Below are 13,255 nucleotides of genomic sequence, written 5' to 3' on the forward strand. Positions count from 1 at the left end.
TATCCTGGGTGAATTGTGCAAGATCAATGCAAGAACTGGAGCAGGGCACGATCCCACCATTTTGGGTTTGTGGCTTTGACTAAGCCTGCTGTAAGGCATGTGAAAGTGAAAGGAGTGATGGGCATGAGCTCATCTTCTGCTTTCCCTTATAAAGGCCGAGGAAATGTGTTGTTTACATTCAGTCCTTGGGGAAATGATACCCACCTGTCTTTCCAGACAGGACTTCTTTCTATTTAATTCTACCTTGGCTTTACCATCTCACTCATTAACAAAAACTCACTATTCTTCCATTTTAGTTTTACGGGAACCCTACACAGTCCGTGTGGAGGACCAGAAAGCCATGAGAGGCAATGTAGCGGTCTTCAAGTGCATTATCCCCTCCTCTGTGGAGGCATACATCACTGTTGTCTCTTGGGAGAAAGACACAGTCTCACTTGTCTCAGGTAGGCTTTAATGGCTTTCTTTCCCTATTGGATATGGTTTCTGTGTTTTCCATAATGTTCAATGGTTCCTTTGTGTTGATTATAGCTGAATGATATTTCATCTTTCCACTGTAATTAATGTATAGCACATTTAGCTCGGATGCATCCTCGTGATTAGGTGTGACTTGAAGCTTTGAGACAGCTCTGGCTTTTTTTAGCTTGCTCCCAGGGAAATTAACATGTATTTTGTTTTACACTAGACACAAAATCAGAATTTCTTGGCATTGTGGCGTAGTGTTGACATGATGGGTTTTTTTAAAGGAAATTCTGTTTGCCATAGAATTTTTTGTTTTGAGTGTCATAATCTGTTTGTTGGGTTGTGATTGTTTTCTAGTGGTGAAGTTAGTTATGGAGTAAAAGAAATTTTGAGTTGCATTTATTTTGGTTCTTTTAAATGATATGTGCAATTGACTCCCATATTTCAATAATATTTTTGTATCAGGTATGCCTATAAACAACATTTGGAAGCTTTCACAGTATGAAAGCTTATATATACTATCCACAGACATAATATAATAACATTTTTGATGTAAGCCAAATATATTTATGCATATATTGAAGTTAAACTGTATGTTTATAAAAAGAACTATCTGCACTGCTGTGTGTACAGAAAATTTACTTTGCTGTTGGAAAACTGCAAACTTTCATGAAAATAATTGAATTTTCTAGTTAGGACTCCGCAAAACATCTACAATATGTACTGAAAGTATGTATAGATGCAGCAAAGATCCCATTTAAAAAAAAGAAGAATCCCATTGAACTGATTTAACCTCACAAACGGGTCTAGGAGTGAAATCCTGGCTCCATTGAAGTCAATGGTGGGAGTTCTACCGTTGACTTCAGGGGAGCCAGGATTTCACCGTAGCAATCCAACATTTTCTAGCTAATAGTATGTAAGAAATCCATAGAACAACATATGTGTATATAGACTGTATCATATGGAAAGTGCATGTTGTTGTACTACAGCTGAAATGTGTATTATGCGGATAAACACAGAATACATCTGCTATTATATGCTCAAGTAAATGATGTACATACACAGGATGTGAAAGTACAGCTGTTGAGTATTGCAGCAAGGGGACAATAATCAGAGCTAAATGTCAGTGCATTGTATATTAAGAATGTGTTTATACTATGCTACAGTATGTGATGAAATGAGTTAAAGATTGTAAGTTCCTAGGTTAACCACCCTCCATTTTGGATAAATGTGGTGCTGATAGAAATGGAATTCTTTGTTTCTATATATCTTGTTTTCTAAATTTGACTTCCTGTCTCTGGTAAAACTATTGTTTAAATGGCTTGTCCCTTCATACATATTTTTGAGACAATATGAAAATAGACTCGTTTGGTACAGAAATGTAGTATTTTAAAGTGATCAGTCACCTTGTCCACTGATATCGGTATAGTTTTTAAGTGCACTAAATCCACTTTAGTCCATTTTTTTACATTGTCCCATGTGGGCTCTGATCCAACTATCTGATCTTCATGGGTAGAAACCTGCACCCATGCAGACCCCCATTGAACACAAGAACCACAAATCCAGTTATAGTAGTTGGGACTCTGGGATTGCAAATACAATACAGATGATGTGATTTGTGGTCATGCATTAAAGAACAGGACTGAGCCATTAAATGTTACAAATATCTTTATTATTATTGTAACCTGTTAAAAGACTATATAATATAATTAAAATTACCAAACAGATAATTACATGGGTTTCTGTTTAATTTCTCTTAATCTTAAAATAGTCTATTAAGTTAGATAATTTAATATTATTAAAAGTTCCTGCATTCTCAATTATCAATTCAGAACATCTTGAAAAATTTCACCAATGTGACTTGTCTCCTCACAGCCTGATTCCTACCCTGTTGGAACACCACCACATCTTTGGATGGCTCAATTTTTCTCATAATTCTGAAGTCTAGAGTACAATATATGTTTCTGCAGCCTCTTCCCTACTACTGTAGAGGGGAATGCTGCTCCTCTGGAAGCCACAATGGCTACATAGAACATAGAAACAGTCTACCTAGTTAGTCAAGCCTCTGCCTTCAACATCTGTCCTTCTAGTGGCTGAAAAATGATTAGGGGTATGGAATGGCTTCCATATGAGGAGCAATGAATAAGACTGGGACTTTTCAGCTTGGAAAAGAGACGACTAAGGGGAGATATGATTGAGGTCTATAAAATCATGACTGGTGTGGAGAAAGTAAATAAGGAAGTGTTATTTACTCCTCATAACACAAGAACTAGGGGTCACCCAATGAAATTAATAGGCAGCAGATTTAAAACAAACAAAAGGAAGTATTTTTTCACACAACACACAGTCAACCTGTGGAACTCCTTGTCAGAGGATGTTGTCAAGGCCAAGAGTATAACAGGCTTCAAAAAATAACTAGATAAATTCATGGAGGATAGGTCCATCAATGATTATTAGCCAGGATGGGCACGGATGGTGTCTCTAACCGCTGTTTGCCAGAAGCTGGGAATGGACGACAGTGGATGGATCACTTGATGATGACCTGTTCTGTTCATTCCCTCTGGGGCACCTGACATTGGCCACTGTTGGAAGACAGGATACTGGGCTAGATGGACCTTTGGTCTGACCCAGTATGGTCATTTTTATGTTCTTATGAAGGAACATAATAATAGTCCTTTATTGATCAGCTGGGCCTAAACATTTTTTCTCATAGGACTTTTGACTTTTTTAATTGATGAAGCTGCATCCATTAAAAATCTTCTCCTCCTCCCAAAGCATCTTTATAGACACAGAGAGCAGTACAGTATCACCATTCATTCCTGTCCGTGTCTTGTTCCTCCATTAAGTCCAGTTTGGTTATGTCCCTGGAAGAAAAAAAGTGTGGAACTGCATTTCCATGAGCTGGTTAGGGTGGATTCACCTAATAAGCCATTACATCTGGAACTTATTTGTTTTAGAAACAGTACAGCAAGCCATTAAAAATGAAGACTTAATATATTTATCATGGCTCTGATCCTACAATAGTATATCTGAAAAAAAAATTGTGTGCAGTCACAAAGCAAGTAAAAACTATCTATTAAAACTGATGCTCTTTAAAAGGTTGTTTAGTATATCTTGCCAGATCAAATATAAAGTCTATATTTAATTACAGTTGTTCTGATGAACTCCTCAGTACCAGTGTTAAAGGGAGGCAGGGAACATCAGTCCAGTTTAACTAGAATGACTGTAGGGTTTGCTGTTTACTATCACAGTACTTTAGCAGCAGCTTAATAGTGCTAGCTTTTTAAAAAGTGACGTGTTTTATGAGACAATTGCCTTGATTTCTCTCCATGATCAATTCAACAATAATATGGCCGTGAACTCAAATGGTAGATATTGATTAACCTCAAAGTCTTGGATTCCCAGTGCTGATGAATAGGATGCTAAGACATAACAGGACTATTGATCTGTTTTCTACTAGTGATCAATATTTTGAGGGAAAATGTATACTAACATAGGTACCAAATATGAGAACAACTTTCCCATGTGTGTCTGATCAACTTTTGTGAAGTGTTGAAAAGAAATAGGCAATAGTATGTTTTTGCATCTGACAATTTAATATTAGAACATTAGTGACAGGATAGGATTAAAAGAGAAATATGGCTGATTATCAGAGAGTAGCGGATGTCATCAGAAAGGAAAGTTAAAATGAGCAGAAACCACTACAAGGAATCTGCTAGGGATGTATATTTACTGGAGATTATCACAGACTGTATTAGACAAAATGCCATGGAAACAGTGGAATAAAACTAAGTATACAGTACTGTAAAAGGGAGAAAGTTGAAAATAAAATCTCCCATAAGGATTATCTGTTGAAGAACACACAAGTAAGACAGCAAGCGTAGACCTATGGAGGGAAGTGTGAGACTTCCTAAAAAAGGTAAACAAGCCAGCACTCTTAACAGGTGCTGCATGTTCTAGTTTTAGAAGAGTGATTTTTGCTTTTGAATTAGTTACACTTGCATACAGTCCTTTCAGATATAATCTAGAGTGAACATTTCAGATACTAAAATATATGGAGACCCCATCCTGAATTTTAGAATAAAGGGACTTGCAACTGAGCCACAATCCTTGTTTCAGATGCTCCGCTATTACACAGTATGTTAGGTGTCCTTTTTTTCTATGTAAAACCAACTCTCTGCTTGCTTGCTTGCTTGCTTGCTTGCTTTTAAAAGCATTGCTGCTCATTAAGGGACAAGGAAGGAGAAGATTAAGTGGAGGGAAAAGAGTGGAAGGGAGGAGGGTAAATAAACTGTAGTCATAGTAAGAGAGAACCTTTCTTTCTGGGGGTTACAACGGTATGAGACACAAACAAATTGAAACTTTGTCTGCTTTTCCTATAACATTAAACAGACAAGGGAAAGCAGACACTGAAAAGACAGCAGAAAGGATGTACTATGATATGCATTAGAAGAAAATAGAAGTGAAAAGAAAAAGAAAAAATATAAACAAAACAGTTCAATAATATTGTCTATAAAAATCTTTATATTAAAATATTTGCAATTTTACATTTTGAAGGGGTAGCTGTATATAATCTAAACACACACACTCTTTATATCTGTTCTTGGTTTATTATGAATACCATGTTAGCTAGATGATGAGAACTGTGAGGTTTTTTTGAGATTTTAATGGGCCTGTGTAGTTTAATGAGGTTAATAAGAGGTGCATGGACCCTTCTGTGTAAATTCCCCCACTTTTCCTGTCTAATAACAAACCTTGAAAGGATCTGAGTTGTGTGAAAAATAGGATGACTTAAAAAAGGTAGAAAAAGAAGAGGGACAGTATTTATTGTGGGGATTTAAGTAGCAGTGAAAGAATAGCAGCTTTGAACGAAAGGTATAGAACTATGAAAGGTAAACAAGTCCCTGAAGGGCTTTGATTGACATGAGGATGACAGCTGTTGGATCTTTGAGCCTCTGCACTTTCCATGGGCCATAAATTAGACACAGCGGACCAAGGCTTGAGAATGTGTCAGTGATGCACAATGACCTGCATTTAATGTAATGAATTGCATAATTTACACCACATTCTTTAAGTCTTAACTTTAGAAGGCTCCAAGGGTTCTTGGATCTCTTTCCACCAAGAGTTCTATGAATTGCAATGACTGATGGTCAGCAGTCCTGTTTGCCAGTAGTTACCACATAGTGGTATCTAAGATACAGAACTGAAGTTTTCATCTGTACTTATATTTGGAGATTATGGCAGCATCTCAAAATCCTTGGGGTGATCATTTTTCTCCTTAATAGTGAGCATTGTGCATGGTTAAAATGGGTTAATTTTTCTAATTAATATTATTCATGAATGTAGATAGTTTTCTATATAAATTATAGTCCTTTAGAAATATTGGCAATATAGAAGATGGTCCCACATGCAAAGATGAGATCCAGATTTGAATGCATCCAAAATTCACCCATTTCTCTCTAACAATCAACAGCCATATAACATAACTTCAAATGCTCTAGCTCTAAGATTTTTCATTGTCCAAGTTGAACAGAATAAAAATCTAAATCGCTAGACCTGATTTTGACAGTAAAAGAGGTTTAAACATATGTAGAGTTTTTGAATAATCTAATGTAATATCAATAATGCAGCTAAGGACTTAAAATACTCTTTTAAATTGTAATACTATACAGAAAAATGCCACAGCCAGACTCCTCCTCCTTTTTCTTTTTTTCAGGGCATGATTTCGAGAGTTGCTGAGCACCTGCAACTTCTGTTGATTGCTAGTGACGTTAATAGGAAGTGCAGATGCTCAGCATTTTTCAGGATTGGACTTTAAGTTTGCTGCAACAGCAATATGTTTTCCAAGCTTCATGCAGACTTGTAAAGCTCACTTATCTCTAAAACTGATATTGCTTCTTAGGTTTCTCTTTCAACAAAGTTATTTTCCTAAGGAACCATTAGGGAAAAGTAACTTACTGCATTGTTTAAGAAATGCCTGGTTATTGCATTTGCAACTTTTTCTACATTTGGTAGTAGTGTTTAATGTGGGGAGTACCACATGATAGAAATTAGAGATGGGAAGGATCTATTAGGTTTTGTATACCTCTCCTGCCAGTGCAAGTTTGTGGTATGTTCTCCTGTGACTTACATAGTTCAATTTTAGCTGACTCAAGCAATGTTGTTTCCCCCATTCATTGGAGAATCTTCCCACTGGCTGATATACAGTATCTATTCCATCTATATTTTCTATTACATTGTATCAGAGTGTGATAATCTGAGAACCATGCTAAACTGGGAGGGGAGGATATGTCTAGATACAAGTGTGTCAATAGCAGAGGACACAGGGAGGAATAATGTCTCACCAGACTTTCCGCTCCTTGGTCCATGAGTTGGCTATGGGGTTCATAAGAAAGCCTTGGAATTTAACTGGATCTGTGTTGTATCCACCAGGCAAAGTATTAACAACTTCAACAGACCTTTATTTACAGTGCAAGTCTCTTCTCCAAGCTGTAGCTGCACACTTTGTAACTCTCCCAGCCTCCTCAACTCCTCCCCCCTCCTTCCTGTTTCCTGTCCTTTCAGACTCCCAACAGCCAGTGCTCCCAGTTCTAATAATACAAGCAGCATCTAAACACCACATTCCCTCCTCTCTTAAGAAACTTTCCAAATTAAAATAAACATTGTTGTTCTAACCCCAGGAACAAATATGAAACAAGACACTATACTATTGGCAGGAATATTACACTGAAAACACTGTAGATATTACATAACATAGTCTTTAGTCCAGGCAGGTGGTCGTCTGAGTCTGACAGGCCGTCTTTTAAGCCCCGGTTCCACTTCAATGTCTTGTGTTGGTTCTACAGTGAAGTCATCCAATGCAGACTGGGTGTTGGCATAATCTCCTCTTGGTGCATAGGCAGGTGCAAGATAAGCAGCATTCCATACCCGCCCATCAGAAAGTCGATAGGTGTAAGGTCCCTTCTTCTGTATGATTTTAAGAGGAGCTGTGAATTTATGGTCCCCTTTGCGTAAGATTCCAGGTTTTCATATTCTAACAAAGGAACCACACTTAAACTTTGGTTCCTTAGCACCCCGCCATTTGTTTGTGAAAGCCTTAGACTTTGCTTGGTTCTGTTCAACTGTCTTTCTTTCAGCGTTACTTAGTGTCCTTGAAGCAAATGCAACAGTCCTCTTTGTGTTGTCCTCATGAAGTTGTGTGAGGACAGCCGCAAGTCCATAATCAGAAGCATCAGTAGTTACAATTCTGGGCAATGCGGGACTGAATAATGCAAGTACTGGACTATGTACAATCAAGTCTTTCACCCTTTCAAAACTAACTTGTGCATCCGTTGTCCACACTAAGGTTGAACTTCTCCGTAGTAATTCTCGTAACGGTTCAATCACAGAAGCATAATTGGGAATGAATTTTGCATACCAGGAGGTAAGACCCAAGAAGGAACGTAAGGTTTGCAAATCTGTTGGAGGAGGAGCATTTGAAATTGCCAGGATATGATCTGGATCAGGTTTTAGTCCAGCCTGGTTTCTGCTCACGCTGGCGAAATCTGTAGTGATTAGCTACTACATTCACTTTTGGCACAAAAAAGTTCTTTAATGCAGTGAGTGCAGTCTCATATTTATCATCTGCAAGGGGAAAAGTGTAGAATATACACTGCCCTTCTGCTCCAAGGCAGTGGATTAGCAGAGCACGCTTTCTTACTTCAGAAATCTCTGTAACACTGATTGCAAGCAGATAAGTCTCAGACATACGGATCCAGGCAGTAAAAGCAATTGGAGGCTTACCTGGGCTTTGCAGAAAGGGTGCAGGTGGGTTCAGAGGCAGAAGATCCCATCCTCGTCGCCAAAATGTTGTATCCACCAGGCAAAGTATTAACAACTTCAACAGAAATTTATTTACAGTGCAAGTCTCTTCTCCAAGCTGTAGCTGCACACTTTGTAACTCTCCCAGCCTCCTCAACTCCTCCCCTCTCCTTCCTGTTTCCTGTCCTTTCAGACTCCCAACAGCCAGTGCTCCCAGTTCTGTACAAGCAGCATCTAAACACCACAATCTGTTAGTCTTTGAGGACAGACTGTGGTGACTAAGGTTTGCTGTTTGTGAATTTGGGTTATGATGTCTGATTGGAGGGGTTAGTGATCCGATCAAGATAGAGATGAACTTTCATCTCCTATATCCACTTTTAGATTAGGGTGTGAGCAATTACATGTGTTGTTCAGGCAATTCATGGTCTATAGGTGCATAGAAAATTTTGGACCATTGTATCAGATGTGTCATCTCCATGGGCCTGAAGTTTCCTAGGGCAATGAGTTTTTGGGACTCTTCCACAGTCTCTCTCAGCTTCTCTGTGAAAACCTTCATGATCTGGAGGTCAGTTGTTTGGCATGACTTTTAACTTAGATTTTGTTGACTTGCAAATAAGGGATACACTTGAAATATTCTGACTTTTTTCCCAGGAAAGATTCTTCTTCTTTAGGAGTGAGACAGCTACTCTGTTTCTGTGTATTCTGGGCCTGGTCTAAAGTTCACTGAAGTCAATGGGAGTCTCTCTGTTTACTTCAATGGATTTTGGTTCTGGCCCTCTGACAGGGTGATGTCTGGAATAGCCTGGAGGGATGCTATGGGGTAACACCAGGTCCGCAGTCATCTAATCATGTTTTGATAATGTAGACAAAGGGAAAGAGGGTTCATTGGATTTAAGGTCATGGATAGCGAATGTTTTTTTACTGTTGAGTTAGCATTGCAGAACATATGTGCAAGAGGTGGGTTGGCAGCTGTGAGAGCAGTGTTTTGTTTTGTATTTCTTAGAGTGGCTACAGATGGAGTGGACATAAGTAGCACAGTTATTTTCTTTCCGGGTAATAGTTGACCTTTCAGACTTTTCACCCCCAGCCCCTTCTTCCTTTTAGTATTGGGAATGTAGATGGATGCCTGTGGGAGGTTGGAGTAGGGGGCAAGGGATCTATCAGAAAGGGATGTACCAAAAATCCAGGGAGCAGAAATCTGCCCCACCTTTGGTTACTTTATCTGTATTACACTAAGTGAAAGGACACAGCTGTGGGTGAAGGTACTGTAGAGTCAGTACTGAAGAGTGCCTAGGAAGCAAATGGCATTTTTTATTATTTATTTTTCCTTCTCCTTCATTTAAATCTCTCCACCCTATCTCTTCCCTCTTTCTTCCACGGCCTTTTTTTCTTTTTCCTTTTAAAGGTAAGGAGCATAGGAGTATTGACGGGATTCAAATCTCTCTAGGGGAGGGATCTTGCACAAAAGGAGGGGAAGAAGAGGTGGCATGGGTACCTTGGAGAGGAGAAGGGGCACTGCCCTTCCTTCCTTCCTTGAGTGGGGAAGGAGAAATAGTGAGGATCTTCTTCCTGGGTCAGGTCTTCAAATATTAGGAAGCTTTTCCTGACACTCAATCTCTATATATCTTTCTAATTTAATGCCATTCCTCCTGGTTACAACCACTCTCCCTTTATTATATCACCATCCTTGGAATATTAATAGGCAATTACACGCCACACTCCCTAGTCATTATAGCCTCACCAAATATAAATATATACATAATAATTCATTCTTCCAAATGATGGAGTCCTTTCAGTCCTTAATCAATTTTATTTCTCTTCAGGTTCTCCTTCCAGTTTTGTCCACATCTTTCTGGTACTGAAGGGCCCAGAAAGTAGCACCATGTTCTAGGGCCTGACCTGTGCCACAAAGAAAAGTGCTTTCACATTCTCAGACTATTTCATAATGATTCTAATATATGGCCTACAGCAATGCTGCAGCACAGTATGTATGGGAGTACCCTTCATGGAGCTCAGCACAGGCCTGGCGGCCTGTTGCGCAATACATCACGTTACAAGACATGAGCGCCAAACTATATTGGTTTTTGGTTTTGATTTTTTTGGGCTATCTTATTATTTTGTACACTAATGTTTAATTTGATATCCACAGTCATGAATAGGTACTTTCAGCAATGTTTCTCTCTCTCACTGGAAATATCTACGCATTGGATTATTTCCCTCCAGACGTACCTGAATTTATCTGTATTTTTCCAGGTTAAATAACATATTGCCTGCAAGATTTTTCTTGCAACTCTGTCTCCCATTATATTCTCTGTCCTCTTTCTGGAGTTCATGGCACTACCAAATATTCTGCTCTCTTAATTAACATGGTGTTTACCCCTCCCCTCCACTGGATCTTTATTAAAGATATGAATTAAGATAGAATGGACTATTAAACTTCACTGTCGCTCACTGGACTCCTTTCCTGTACCAGACACATTGAATTTTATTATTTTTCTTTATTTACAATTCCTCAGACAGTTTTTGATCCATGTGACTTTGTTTGTGTTCAAGGCACTGTCCAAGCCTATAATTTCTGCATGGGCTCTACTCATTCAACCCCCAATCCCATGATGTGTAATACAGATGCGGATTGGTGTGCTCATCTGTGTGGATCTAGCCCTAACTTTGCAATTCTATCAAAAATAGTGATCATGGCATTATTTTTTTTTATTATGCCATGCTGTTAGCTGCTTATGGCTCTTCTTACCCTCCTACATATTTACATAATGTATATATGTTGGTGAATAGATACTGAGTATCCTCTGGGTTTTCAAGATGATTCCAACAAAATTCTGAAACTGACCTGAGAAAAACATCCTTTTGATCACTGATGGATTTGATATGAAGGGATGACATTGACATATCAGCTCATTCATTTTAATGAAAGGATGCCTTGCTGCTCAGAACCAATTACGCCATAAAGCTGTTGTCCTATAAAAAATTGATTTTTATTTTTTAATCATTTTAATAGATAATACCAATGTTTATTTTTAAGCATTTTTTTCCTATTTGTATTTATTTCTTTACATTTTCACAGTTGTGGGAAATTATTGGGAGTGGGTGCCAGACAATAATTATGTAATGACAGCAGACATTGAGTTTCAAAAAGTTAAAACTTCATAACCATTAAAACATAAATTGTCAACATCATATGTCAAAATACACAAACTAAATATCCTTAAGTCAAACTCTTAAGTTCTCAAACTGCATTTTTCTTACTTTGCCTATCTGTAAATTTAAATTGATATTATCACTGGTGGAAATATATATGTGTTGATTTATGTGTGTATGGTGAAATTGGCATTTACTGATAAATATCTAATCCTTCCAAGTTTATATATTTGTGGTTTAGCTGTGATTTCAAAGTGGTAAAATGTAGAAACTTTCACTAGCAATGATGTCTGACCTGTATTTTATTTTGATATGGAGTGAATTCATAACAACTGACATTGACATTGATTAAGCTTGAAATAGTATTTTCTGGTGAAGTTTTTTGACCAGTCTAACTGGTTAAAGTAAAATAACTCCATTAATGGGTGTAGTACTGTTGCCATGGATAAACGTTTAAATGTTCAGAGGTTCAGACAGACATCCAAAATTCAGATGCTTACTCTGATCCATCCATCTCTCTTGAGAGTCAAAATTGAACTGAAAAGATCACTAGAAAATCAGTTCTATTGATACATCTGGTATCTCCTGATTTCACTCTGGCTAAAAATATCATAAGAACAGCTTTTCTTCTGTTTCTTCACTTTGGTCTCCAAAATGCAGACCCCAATAAAATGTGTATATATATTTGTTCAGTCTAAGTTTTAGATGATCAGTCATTACTTAGGAATACGGGTCAATTTACAACCAGTGGTCTGTGCAATAATTACCAGAACTACTTACTCCTAATTTTCTGGGGGAAGCACTATCCTCTTGCTTGATGATAATTGATCATCCCGTGTATACACAATAACAGTTAAAACTTTTTGGCATTCAGTAAGAGGCTATCCCAAATTTTCTTTGCTTTTTCTAGTGATTTGTTAGAAGAATTGAATCTGTTGGCTTTCTTGTAGGAGAAACCCTAAACAACTATTTTAATACAAAGAAATGCATTATACTTTCGGTATATTTCTCAGCTTTTAGGCTACTGGTTTTCTAGTTCATATCTGCCCAATTAGAAACAAAGGGTGTTTGTTTTATCGTGCATTCAAATGCTATTTATGTTGAACTAGTAAAAATGTTTACTCCAGGCCACGGAGACCAACATGATGCCATACTTTCAACTGACAGAGTAGTGTGATCCACACAGACCTGTCAACAAAAGCAGGTCAGCAGGATTGTGCAAGGAAAAAAAATCAATAAATCTTTGAATTAATCATGCAGCTGCCGGAGAGAATTATGAGTGCATGAAATGAAGTATGTAGGTATATATCTATGGCAACTATTTTTTTTTTCTATCTCAGTTCAGTCTCTCTTCCTGTGCTTACCTGTTTTTGGGTTTTTTTTCTATTTTAATGGTTCTGTGTCTATTCCAATATGTTCCTCTAACATTCAGAATCCATTTAAAACTATCTAATCAAATTCAGTTCACAGAAAAATGTGTATTAACTTTCTCTGTACTGCCATTTTTCTCCATCTGAATTTTATGCAAATTGATATAATTAATACAAGAATTTTAGCTTGATGTTTCCATCTCATGCAGTGAATTGGACTGAAAACAACTGATGCTTCATTGCACAGAAGAGTTAAAAATTCATGTCTGCACTGCTGATGTCTCAGGTGAGCCACTGTCCTCATGTCTAATTGAGCACTTCTGCAGCAGTGCAGTGGGGTATGAGCTTTGACCTCTCAGGAGAAAAAAATCCACACCTGTGCATGAATGCCAACCCAACTTCCCCATCTGAGTAGGCAGTTCTGAATAGTATATCACAGACAATCACAATCAGTAAGCTTGATTTCTAAATGT

At 37.8% G+C, this 13,255-nt stretch overlaps 1 protein-coding gene across 2 annotated transcripts in view; it reads left to right on the forward strand.

Moving 5' to 3' along the window:
- The first annotated feature begins 325 nt into the window (after positions 1-325).
- The window catches only part of LOC113406481 (Down syndrome cell adhesion molecule homolog), a 510,741-nt gene continuing 497,811 nt past the window's right edge, over positions 326-13,255 (forward strand). For both annotated transcript variants that reach the window (XM_029911623.1, XM_029911625.1), the window contains exon 1: positions 326-443. In XM_029911623.1, coding sequence (XP_029767483.1) covers positions 341-443 — 103 coding nt within the window. In that variant the 5' untranslated portion in view covers positions 326-340. The remainder of the gene's footprint in view (positions 444-13,255) is intronic.

This window comes from Terrapene carolina, unplaced genomic scaffold (assembly GCF_002925995.2).
Source record: "Terrapene carolina triunguis isolate 2854851 unplaced genomic scaffold, T_m_triunguis-2.0 Scaffold31, whole genome shotgun sequence".
In the NCBI taxonomy this organism is placed as follows: domain Eukaryota; kingdom Metazoa; phylum Chordata; order Testudines; family Emydidae; genus Terrapene; species Terrapene triunguis.